General features: G+C 53.2%; 1 protein-coding gene across 1 annotated transcript; it reads right to left on the bottom strand.

Annotated features, from left to right (window-relative positions):
* Positions 1 to 4,863: 4,863 nt before the first annotated feature.
* On the bottom strand, positions 4,864 to 9,455 carry LOC150030006 (uncharacterized; the record flags this gene model as incomplete). Its single annotated transcript, XM_090310167.1, is given in 2 exon segments — positions 4,864 to 6,036; positions 6,760 to 9,455. Coding segments are annotated over 2 exon segments (3,585 nt in total), but the record flags the coding sequence as incomplete, so codon positions are not given.
* Between the last annotated feature and the right edge of the window lie 3,335 nt (positions 9,456 to 12,790).

Below are 12,790 nucleotides of genomic sequence, written 5' to 3' on the forward strand. Positions count from 1 at the left end.
GCTGAACGACTATACGACCTTAGCACTGACTCACAAGATGTGAGGAAGCAATCAACTTCCTCAAATGAGGAAAACAGAAACAGCCGTTCCAGCCCTCCCAGGCCTGGGGGAGGAGACAAGAACACGGGGGGGGGACCGTAAATCATCCCAACCGAGATCAGGAAACAACTGGCGGGGGCCGCCACAACAGCATAACAATTACAATCGCCCCCTGTCTTGTTTCATATGTAAGGGGCCACACAGGGCGCGTGAATGTCCAAATCAAACTGCGTTCAATGCTTTTCAAGCCACATTAGCCTCTACCTCCGGAGACAAGGCCGAACTAGAGGAGACGGTAACCGAGCCAGCGGCAGAAATTGAGAATCCCAGGATGGGGGCATTGAAATTTCTATCTGCACTCCAGAAGAATATAGGAAAGGCGACGGAGCCACTAGAGAAAGGTCTCATGTATGTGGACGCTTGGGTCAACCAAAGATTAGCCAAAACCACTATGGTTGACTCTGGAGCTACCCATAACTTCATGGCTGAAACGGAAGCTCGCCGCCTGAACTTGAATTGGGAAAGAGATGCAGGAAAGATGAAAGCTGTGAATTCTGCAGCCCTACCGATTTCGGGGATAGCGAAGAGAACTCCGGTAAAGTTAGGAGACTGGAAGGGCCTCGTCGACTTCGTGATTGTCAAGATGGATGATTTTGAAGTGGTACTGGGGATGGAATTCCTACTTGAACATAAAGTCATACCAGTGCCCCTCGCCAAATGCTTAGTCATTACCGGATCTACACCGACCGTAGTTCAAGCCAGTATCAAGCGGCCAAATGGAGTGAGAATGATCTCGGCCCTCCAATTGAAGAGGGGCCCGGCCCACGACGAACCCACGTTCATGACCATCCCAGTAGAATCGGTTGAGTCCACTGAAGAGGAGATCCCCCAAGACGATCTATTTGTCTTGGAGGAGTATCGGGACATCAGGCCGAAAAGCTTGCCCAAGTCCCTACCCCCACGAAGGGGGATTGACCATGAGGTTGAGTTGTTGCCAGGGGCAAAGCCGCCTGCCAGGAAGGCATGTCAGATGGCCCCGCCCGAATTGGTTGGGCATCGGAAACAGCCAGACGAGTTGTTAAGTATGGCTCAGCTTAGCTTCAATAGCCAGCAGAGTTCTGCGATGGGAAATGCGGCCCTCGAAGTGCGTGACAGACAGCCACTCAGGCCACACTTGATGGACCACCCTTATGCAGGCAAAAGTCCTCAGACACATAACTTCACTAAAGAGTGGAGCAAAACCCCTAAGATAGCTCGCGCCTACCTAGAAAGAGCATCAAGGAGAGTGAAGAAATGGGCTGGTAAGAAGCAGAGGGCCTTTGAGTTTCAAGCTAGGGACAAGGTCCTGATCAAGCTACGACCGGGACAGTTTCGGTTCCGAAGCCAGAGAGACCAACGGCTAGTAAGGAAATATGAAGGTCCAGTGGAAGTCATTGAGAAGGTCGGGAGAACCTCATATAGGATTCAGTTACCCCCATGGATGAAGATTCATTCTGTCATCAGTGTGAACCTCCTGAAGCCCTATCGTCCCGAACCCGAGGATAGACAGCGGAACATGCTAAGGCGCCCATCAGTCACGACGAAGAGTTTTGCTGAGAAAGAAGTTGCACAAATCTTAGGTAAACGTACACGCCGTAGTGGAAGACCCAGACGAGAACTGACAGAGTTCTTAGTGAAATGGAAAGATCTCCCCGACGAAGAGATCAGTTGGGAGAGGGCCGAAGACTTGAAGAATGCAGCTCCGGCCATCGCAGGTTTTGAACAAGGTCGGTTGACGGGGACGTCAACCAATTAAGTGGGGGAGAATGTAACGGTCATGCTTGTCCAGGGCCTGTTGCCTATGGCTGCATGCCCAATCCAACCCCCTTCTAGCATATTTTCATGTCCTGTATTGTATTAGTTTAGTTAGCTTGCTTTCTTTACATTTTCATTGTAAGTGACCACTCGCCCTTTTGCATATGCAAGGGTGCCAGTTGGCTTTTTGTTCAGAATGCACTATATGGGGATAAGACTAACCATCATTTCCTCATACCCGAAGTAGTACTCTATAAAGCCGTTGTTGTTGCTTATTGCTTTCTAGTCTACTACAATCTTTCTTTCTTTATACACACTCTCAAATCTTCTTACGAAAACCTTTTCTCTAAACCCGTTTTCTGAAACCATTTTCCCTCGAACGGGATTGGAGGTTGCAAGAGGCACTCGGTGTGCCATCGGCAGTCTGTATTCGAGTTGGCTGGCTTGTTCGTGAGCGGGAACAAGTGCCTCACAATCGCTAAGGGAAGCTTACGAAAGAGCGATTGTGACACATGGCATGCCGGGGTGTTGCGGGGCAGGGCCCAGGGACCCAATTTTTGTGCGCGAACCTTCCGTCACGAAAAAGCGCAAAAACGGACCCAGGGGTTAAGAACGATGAAAAAAGGTCGTGTGCCAGACGGTTTTGGGAACGGAGCTCGTTTGGTGCCTGAAACAGCCCCCGGGGCCCCAGGGCCCACTTTTTGCTACCGAACCTTCCGGCACGGAATTGCGCGATAAAGGACCTAGGGGTTAAGAACGATGAAAAAGGGGCGTGTGCCAGACGGTTTTGGGAACGGAGCTCGTTTGGTGCCCGAAACGGCCCCCGAGGCCAACTTTTCGCTCCCGAACCTCCCGGCACGGAATTGCGCGAAAACGGACCCAGGGGTTAAGAACGATGAAAAAGAGGTGTGTGCCAGACGATTTTGTGAACGGAGCTCGTTTGGTGCCCCAAACGAGCCCCCGGGGCGCGTGGGCCCACTTTTCGCTCCCAGAACCTCCCGGCACGAAAAAGCGCGAAAACGACTCGGGCGTTAAAAACGATGAAAAAGAGGCGTTGCCAGACGGGTTTTGTGAACGGAGCTCGTTGGTGCCCCAAACGGCACCCGGACCCAGCGGGGGTGTCCGCCGGTGGCATGCTGGGGTGTCGCATGGCTTTGGATGGGGTGTTGCCAATGGCCTGGCTTGGGGGGTGTCGCATGGCTTGGCTGGGTGTCGGTAGGCATGCTTGGGGTGTCGCGGGCAGGCCCAGGGACCCAACTTTGTGCCGAACCTTTCCGTCACGAAAAAGCGCGAAAACGGACCCAGGGGTTAAGAACGATGAAAAAAGGCCGTGTGCCAGACGGTTTTGGGAACGGAGCCCGTTTGGTGCCTGAAACAGCCCCCGGGGCCCACTTTTTGCTACCGAACCTTCCGGCACGGAATTGCGCGAAAACGGACGCAGGGGTTAAGAACGATGAAAAAGGGGCGTGTGCCAGACGGTTTTGTGAACGGAGCTCGTTTGGTGCCCCAAACGGCACCCGGAGCCCAGCGGGGGTGTCGCGGTGGCATGCTGGGGTGTCGCATGGCTTGGATGGGGTGTTGCATGGCCTGGCTGGGGGGTGTCGCATGCTGGCTGGGTGTCGGTAGGCATGCTGGGGTGTCCTGGGCAGGCCCAGGGGACCCAACTTTTGTGCTGCTAACCTTCCGTCACAAAAAAGCGCGAAAACGAAACCCAGGGGTTAAGAACATGAAAAAAGGCCGGTGCCATACGGTTTTTGTAACGGAGCCCCGTTTGGTGCTGAAAACAGCCCCCGTGGCCCCGGGGCCCACTTTTTGCTACCGAACCTTCCGTCACGGAATTGCCGCGAAAACGACGCAGGGGTTTAAGAACATGACAAAGGGCGTGTGCCAGACGGTTTTGTGAACGGAGCTCGTTTGGTGTCCCAAACGGCACCCGGAGCCCAGCGGGGGTGTCGCGGTGGCATGCTGGGGTGTCGCATGGCTTGGATGGGGTGTTGCATGGCCTGGCTGGGGGGTGTCGCATGGCTTGGCTGGGGTGTCGCTAGGTGTCACAATCGCTCTTTCGTAAGCTTCTCTTAGCGATTGTGCGGCACTTGTTCCCGCTCACGAACAAGCCAGCCAACTCGAATACGGACTGCCGATGGCACACCGAGTGCCTCTTGCAACCTCCAATCCCGTTCGAGGGAAAATGGTTTTAGAAAACGGGGTTAGAGAAAAGGTTTTCGTAAGAAGATTTGAGAGTGTGTATAAAGAAAGAAAGATTGTAGTAGACTAGAAAGCAATAAGCAACAACAACGGCTTTATAGAGTACTACTTCGGGTATGAGGAAATGATGGTTAGTCTTATCCCCATATAGTGCATTCTGAACAAAAAAGCCAACTGGCACCCTTGCATATGCAAAAGGGCAAGTGGTCACTTACAATGAAAATGTACAGAAAGCAAGCTAACTAAACTAATACAATACAAGATATGAAAGTAAGCTAGAAGGGGGTTGGATTGGGCATGCGGCCATGGGCAACAGGCCCTGGACAAGCATGACCGGCCCTGGACAAGCATGACCGTTACATTCTCCCCCACTTAATTGGTTGACGTCCCCGTCAACCGACCTTGTTCAAAATCTGCGATGGCTGGAGCTGCACTCTTCAAGTCTTCGGCCCGCTCCCAACTGATCTCTTCGTCGGGGAGATCCTTCCATTTCACTAAGAACTCTGTCAATTCTCGTCTGGGTCTTCCGATACGGCGCGTACGTTTATCCAGGATTCGTGCAACTTCTTTCTCAGCAGGACTCTTCATTGTGACCGGTGGGCGCCTTAGCACGTTTCGCTGTTCGTCCTCGGGATCGGGATAATAGGGCTTCAGGATACTCACATGGATGACAGGATGAATCTTCATCCATGAGGGTAACTGAACCCTGTATGAGGTTCTCCCGACCTTCTCAATTACCTCCACTGGACCTTCATATTTCCTTACTAGCCGTTGGTCTCTCTGGCCTCGGAAACGAAACTGTTCCGGTCGTAGCTTGATCAGGACCTTGTCCCCAGCTTGAAACTCAAGGACCCTCCGTTTCTTATCAGCCCACTTCTTCATACTCTTTGATGCTCTTTCTAGGTAGGCGCGAGCAATCTCAGAGGTTTTGCTCCACTCTTTAGTGAAGTTATGTGCCTGAGGACTTTTGCCTGCATAAGGGTGGTCCACCAAGTGTGGCATGAGTGGCTGTCTGCCGCACACCACTTCGAAGGGCGTTTTTCCGGTCGCAGAACTCTGTTGGCTATTGAAGCTGAACTGAGCCACATCTAACAATTGGACCCAGTTCTTCTGTCTAGCGTCGATAAAGTGACGCAAATATTCCTCGAGCATACTGTTGAAGCGTTCCGTCTGACCGTCAGTTTGGGGATGATAGCTAGAAGAGATATTCAGTGATGATCCCAATATTCTGAACAATTCTGTCCAGAATGTCCCAGTGAATCTTCCGTCCCGGTCGCTAACAATGCTCATGGGGACACCCCATAATTTCACAATGTGTTTGAAGAACAGCTGAGCAGTCATCACGGCTGTGCACATTTTCGGCGTTGGAACGAACGTGGCATATTTCGAGAACCGGTCGATGATAACAAGGATCGATTCAAACTCTCCTACCTTGGGCAAATGGGTGATGAAGTCGAGAGACACACTCTCCCACGGTCTAGAGGGCACAGGTAGGGGTTCTAGTAGACCCGCTAATTTTGCCCTTTCAACCTTATCTTGTTGGCAGACAAGGCAAGTCTTGGTAAATTGCATGACATCGTCTCGAAGACTTGGCCAATAGTAGCCTTGCTTCAGAAGGGCATAAGTCCTCTGCCAACCATTGTGTCCTGCCCACGGTGTGTCGTGACATTCCTTCATCAGCGACCTTCGTAACTCCCCGGATCTGGGGATGTAGAGGCGATTGCCTTTGGTGTATAGTAGATCATCTTCCACCCAGAACTGGCGTGTCTTTCCTTCTCTGGCCAACTGTAAGATGGCCTGTGCTGCTGTGTCACTTGTCAAGTGAGTTTTGACAGTTTCTCGTACCGTTGCACTCAACGTACTTGCTTGTAGGTGGGCGAACATGCACAGGGCCGCATGTTCACTCTTCCGGCTAAGAGCATCAGCCGCTTGGTTGCTTTTCCCGGATCTATGTTCGAACTGGAAGTCGAACTCCGCTAGACACTCCTGCCACCGTGCCTGTTTCGACGACAACTTCGGTTGGTTGAAGAAGTGACAAATGGAGTTGTTGTCGGTCTTGACCACGAACTTGGCCCCCAAGAGATACTGTCTCCAGGCTCTCAAGCAGTGAACTACTGCTAACATCTCTTTCTCGGAGGCGGCATACCTCCGTTCGGCATCATTTAATTTTCTACTCTCGTACGCGATGGGGTGTCCGTCTTGGAGGAGAACACCGCCCAACGCGAAGTCAGAAGCATCAGTCTCTACTTCAAATGGCTTGGTCACGTCGGCAATTCCGAGGACCGGCCCCTCAATCATCACTTCCTTCAGGCCCTCAAAAGCGGCCTGACATTCGGGAGTCCAGCTCCATTGGCTATCTTTCTTCAACAGTTCGGTTAACGGCCCTGTTCTTCTCGAGAATCCTTCTACGAACCGCCTATAGTAGTTGGCTAGTCCGAGGAAGGATCGTAATTCGGTCACGGATGATGGTACCCTCCAATCTCTAATTGCAGCCACCTTGCCCTCTTCCATACCAATCCGACCACACTCAATCACGTGGCCGAGGAAATTTATGCGCTCTTGGGCAAAGGAGCACTTCTCTCTCTTTACATACAACTGATTTCTCCTCAACTTTTCAAAGACTAGTTGGAGGTGATGTCGATGGTCCTCCAGCGAGGCACTATAGACCACAATGTCATCAAGATACACTACGACGAATTTGTCGAGGTATTCGTGAAACACTTGGTTCATTAGGGTACAGAACGTTGTTGGAGCATTAGTGAGGCCAAAAGGCATCACGAGGAATTCGAAGGCTTCGTATCTCGTGACACAAGTCGTCTTAGGTTCGTCTCCTTCAGCAATTCGAACCTGATAATATCCAGACCGTAGGTCCAGCTTCGAGAAATACTTAGCACCGTGAAGCTGATCAAATAAGTCAGTGATGATAGGAAGGGGATATTTGTTGCGGACTGTGAGCTTATTCAAGGCCCGATAGTCGATGCACAACCGTAGGCTACCATCCTTCTTTTTCTGGAACAATACTGGGGCTCCATAAGGAGCCTTCGCCGGTCTGATAAATCCTGCCTCTAACAACTCGTCTAACTGTTTCCGAAGCTCAGCCAATTCTGGCGGGGCCATCCGATATGCATTCTTGGCAGGCGGCTTTGCCCCTGGCAACAACTCAATCTCATGGTCAATCCCCCTTCGTGGGGGTAAGGACTTGGGCAAGCTTTTCGGCATGACGTCCCGATACTTTTCCAAGACAAATAGAACGTCTTGGGGGACCTCCTCTTCAGTGGACTCAACTGACTCTATCGGGATGGCCATGAACGTGGGTTCGTCGTGGGCCAGGCCCCTCTTCAATTGGAGGGCTGAGATCATTCTCACCCCATTTGGCTGCTTGATACTGGCTTGGACTACGGTGGGTGAAGATCCGGTAATGACCAAGCATTTGGCGAGGGGCATTTGTATGACTTTATGTTCAAGCAGAAATTCCATCCCCAGTACCACGTCGAAATCATCCATCTTGACAATTACGAAGTCAACGAAGCCCTTCCAGTCTCCTAACTTCACCGGAGTTCTCTTCGCTATCCCCGTAATTGGTAGGGCTGCGGAATTCACAGCTTTCATCTTCCCTGCATCTCTTTCCCAATTCAAGTTCAGGCGGCGAGCTTCCGTTTCAGCCATGAAGTTATGGGTAGCTCCAGAGTCAACCATAGTGGTTTTGGCCGATCTTTGGTTGACCCAAGCGTCTACATACATGAGACCTTTCTCTAGTGGCTCCGTCGCCTTTCCCATATTCTTCTGGAGTGCAGATAGGAATTTCAATGCCCCCATCCTGGGATTCTCAATTTCAACCGCTGGCTCGGTTACCGTCTCCCCCAGTACAGCCTGGTCTTCGGAGGTAGAGGCTAATGTGGCTTGAAAAGCATTGAACGCAGTTCGATTTGGACATTCGCCCGCCCTGTGTGGCCCTCTACATATGAAACAAGACAGGGGCCGATTGTAATTGTTATGCTGTTGTGGTGGCCCCCGCCAATTGTTTCCTAATCTCGATTGGGACGATTTACGGTCCCCCCCTGTGTTCTTGTCTCCTCCCCCAGGTCTGGGAGGACTGGAACGACTATTTCTGTTTCCCCCATTGGAGGAAGTTGATTGTTTCCTCACATCTTGTGAGTCAGTGCTAAGGTCGTATAGCCGTTCAGCTGCCGCGTAGGCAGAGGGGAGATCCTGTACTCTCTGTTCGTATAGTTTTGATTTCGCCCACGGTTTCAGCCCTTCCACAAAGCAAAAGACCTTGTCCTTTTCAGACATATCTCGTATGTCCAACATGAGTCCTGCAAACTGTTTTACATAGTCCCTGATGTTACCTGTTTGCTTTAGCTCTCGGAGTTTTCGTCGAGCCAAGATTTCGACGTTTTCAGGGAAGAACTACGAACGAAGTTCTTGTTTCAATCTATCCCAAGTATCAATAGTGCAGCGTCCTTCCTGTATGTCTGTAAACCGTGATCTCCACCACAGTTTCGCATCTTCAACTAGATGCATTGTTGCTATTGTGACTTTCGACTCTTCAGTCACTGTGTTCGTCGCCTTGAAGTATTGCTCAAGGTCGAAGATGAAATTTTCCAGGGCTTTCGCTTCTCGCACCCCACAGAAGGGTTTCGGTTCTGGGATTTTTATTCGGCTCACTGCCATTGCTCCCCCAGGTGGGGCTTGGTTCCCTACCGCTCGGATGGTGAGATTCACTCTAGCACTCACATCCGCTATCTCGGCTCTGACGACATCCAGGGCCGATCGAAAGTCTTCAGATAAATCGGTTACCATCTGAAGTATTGCTTTTTGGGAGCTGTCCAGTTCTTCCACACGCTCCTCTATGTGGGCAACAGAGCCCGAGGAGCTATCGTCTCGTTCAAAGCTGCCGGACCGTACTGTTTTGGCCTCGAGGGTCTCTACCCTCATCATCAATTCTCTGACGGGTAATCCGTCTAGGCGGCCTACCACCGCATCAATTCCATCGGCTTTCTCGGCAACTTCTTGTAGCCGAGTCTCTAGGAAACGAACATTATCTGGGACCTCTCTCAGGTAGAGCATTTGTTCCTCCATCTCTACCAATCTGTCCACATGGGACTTGTTCAGGTTCTTCGTCGCCGACATGATCACTGATCTTCCCTCTATAAGCCAACCTGGCTCTGATACCAACTGTCACAATCGCTCTTTCGTAAGCTTCTCTTAGCGATTGTGCGGCACTTGTTCCCACTCACGAACAAGCCAGCCAACTCGAATACGGACTGCCGATGGCACACCGAGTGCCTCTTGCAACCTCCAATCCCGTTCGAGGGAAAATGGTTTTAGAAAACGGGTTTAGAGAAAAGGTTTTCGTAAGAAGATTTGAGAGTGTGTATAAAGAAAGAAAGATTGTAGTAGACTAGAAAGCAATAATCAACAACAACGGCTTTATAGAGTACTACTCCGGGTATGAGGAAATGATGGTTAGTCTTATCCCCATATAGTGCATTCTGAACAAAAAGCCAACTGGCACCCTTGCATATGCAATAGGGCGAGTGGTCACTTACAATGAAAATGCAAAGAAAGCAAGCTAACTAAACTAATACAATATAGGATACGAAAGTAAGCTAGAAGGGGGTTGGATTGGGCATGCGGCCATGGGCAACAGGCCCTGGACAAGCATGACCGTTACACTAGGCACGCAGGGGTGTCGCGGGGCAGGGCCCAGGGACCCAACTTTTGTGCGCGAACCTTCCGTCACGAAAAAGCGCGAAAACGGTTAGAAAAAAAAAAAACCGGACCCAGCGGGGTTAAGAACGATGAAAAAAGGCCGTGTGCCAGACGGTTTTGGGAACGTAGCTCGTTTGGTGCCTGAAACAGCCCCCGGGGCCCCGAGGCCCAGGTTTTGCTACCAAACCTTCCGGCACGGAATTGCGCGAAAACGGACCCAGGGGTTAAGAATGATGATAAAAAGTCGTGTGCCAGACGGTTTTGCGAACGGAGCTCGTTTGGTGCCCCAAATGGGCCTTGGGACCCCTCGGGCTGCGTCGGGACTCCGTTTGTCGTGCGGGAACATTCCGTCACGGAATTGCGCGAAAACGGACCCAGAGGTTAAGAATGATGATAGAAAGTCGTGTGCCAGACAGTTTTGCGAACGGAGCTCGTTTGGTGCCCGAAACGGCCCCCGGGGTCGTGGGGCCCACTTTTCGCTCCCGAACCTCCCGACACGAAAATGCGAGAAAACGGACCCGGGCGTGAAAAACGATGAAAAAAAGGCGTGTGCCAGACGGTTTTGTGAACGGAGCTCGTTTGGAGCCCCAAACGGCCCCCGGAGCCCCGCGGGGGTGTCGCGGTGGCATGCTGGGGTGTCGCATGGCTTGGCTGGGGTGTTGCATGGCCTGGCGGGGGGTGTCCCATGGCTTGGCTGGGGTGTCGCTAGGCATGCAGGGGTGTCGCGGGGCAAGTGCCCATGACCCACTTTTGTGCGCGAACCTTCCGTCACGAAAAAGCGCGAAAACGGACCCAGGGGTTAAGAACGATGAAAAAAGGTCGTGTGCCAGACGGTTTTGGGAACGGAGCCCGTTTGGTGCCTGAAACAGCCCCCGGGGCCCACTTTTTGCTACCGAACCTTCCGGTACGGAATTGCGCGAAAACGGACGCAGGGGTTAAGAACGATGAAAAAGGGGTGTGTGCCAGACGGTTTTGCGAACGGAGCTCGTTTGGTGCCCCAAATGGGCCCCGGGACCCCACGGGCTGCGTCGGGGGTCCGTTTGTCGTGCGCGCACATTCCGTCCACGGAATTGCGCGAAACGGACCCAGGGTTAAGAATGATGATAAAACGTCGTGTGCCGGACGGTTTTGCGAACGGAGCTCGTTCGGTGCCCGAAACGGCCCCCGGGGCCGTGGGGCCCACTTTTCGCTCCCGAACCTCCCGGCACGAAAATGCCCGAAAACGGACTCGGGCGTTAAAAACGATGAAAAAGAGGCGTGTGCCAGACGGTTTTGTGAACGGAGCTCGTTTGGTGCCCCAAACGGCACCCGGAGCCCAGCGGGGGTGTCGCGGTGGATGCTGGGGTGTCGCATGGCTAGGATGGGGTGTTGCATGGTGGCTGGGGGTGTCGCATGGCCTTGGCTAGGGTTGTCGCTAGCATGCAGGGGTGTCCCGCGGGGCAGGGCCCAGGGACCCATTTTTGTGCGCGAACGTTCGGTCACGAAAAAGCGCGAAAACGGACCCAGGGGTTAGGAACGATGAAAAAAGGCCGTGTGCCAGACGGTTTTGGGAACGGAGCTCGTTTGGTGCATGAAACAGCCCCCGGGGCCCCGGGGCCCACTTTTTGCTACCGAACCTTTCGGCACGGAATTGCGCGAAAACGGACCCAGGGGTTAAGAACGATGAAAAAGGGGCGTGTGCCAGATGGTTTTGCGAACGGAGCTCGTTTGGTGCCCCAAATGGGCCTTGGGACCCCACGGGCTGCGTCGGGACTCCGTTTGTCGTGCGCGAACATTCCGTCACGGAATTGCGCAAAAACGGACCCAGTGGTTAAGAATGATGATAGAAAGTCGTGTGCCAGACGGTTTTGCGAACAGAGCTCGTTTGGTGCTCGAAACGGCCACCGGGGCCGTGGGGCCCACTTTTCGCTCTCGAACCTCCCGGCACGAAAATGCGCGAAAACGGACCCGGGCGTTAAAAACGATGAAAAAGGGGCGTGTGCCAGACGGTTTTGTGAACGGAGCTCGTTTGGTGCCCCAAACGGCCCCCGGAGCCCCGCGGGGGTGTCGCGGTGGGGTGTCGCATGGCTTGGCTGGGGTGTTGCATGGCCTGGCTGGGGGGTGTCGCATGGCTTGGGTGGGGTGTCGCGGGGCAGGTCCGAGGGACCCAATTTTTGTGCGCGAACATTCCGTCACGAAAAAGCGCGAAAACGGACCCAGGGGTTAAGAACGATGAAAAAAGGCCGTGTGCCAGACGGTTTTGGGAACGGAGCTCGTTTGGTGCATGAAACAGCCCCCAGGGCCCCGGGGCCCACTTTTTGCTACCGAACCTTCCGGCACCGAATTGCGCGAAAACGGACGCAGGGGTTAAGAACGATGAAAAAGGGGCGTGTGCCAGACGGTTTTGCGAACGGAGGTCGTTTGGTGCCCCAAATGGGCCCCGGGACCCCACGGGCTGTGTCGGGGGTCCGTTTGTCGTGCGCGAATATTCCGTCACGGAATTGCGCGAAAACGGACCCAGGGGTTAAGAATGATGATAAAAAGTCGTGTGCCAGACGGTTTTGCGAACGGAGCTCGTTCGGTGCCCGAAACGGCCCCCGGGGCCGTGGGGCCCACTTTTCGCTCCCGAACCTCCCGGCACGAAAATGCGCGAAAACGGACTCGGGCGTTAAAAACGATGAAAAAGAGGCGTGTGCCAGACGGTTTTGTGAACGGAGCTCGTTTGGTGCCCCAAACGGCACCCGGAGCCCAGCGGGGGTGTCGCGGTGGCATGCTGGGGTGTCGCATGGCGTGGATGGGGTGTTGCATGGCCTGGCTGGGGGGTGTCGCATGGCTTGGCTGGGGTGTCGCTAGGCATGCAGGGGTGTCGCGGGGCAGGGCCCAGGGACCGCCCAATTTTTTGTGCGCGAACCTTCGTCACGAAAAAGTAGCGGCCGGGGGAAAAACGGACCCAGGGGTTAAGAACGATGAAATAAGGCGTGTGCCAGGACGTGGGTTTGGGAACTGGAGCTCGTTTGCGTGCATGAAAACAGCCCCCAGGGCCCCGGGGCACCACTTT

Source organism: Benincasa hispida, unplaced genomic scaffold (genome assembly GCF_027475165.1).
Source record: "Benincasa hispida cultivar pf3 unplaced genomic scaffold, pf3_genome.v1.1 HicScf699, whole genome shotgun sequence".
Taxonomy (NCBI): domain Eukaryota; kingdom Viridiplantae; phylum Streptophyta; class Magnoliopsida; order Cucurbitales; family Cucurbitaceae; genus Benincasa; species Benincasa hispida.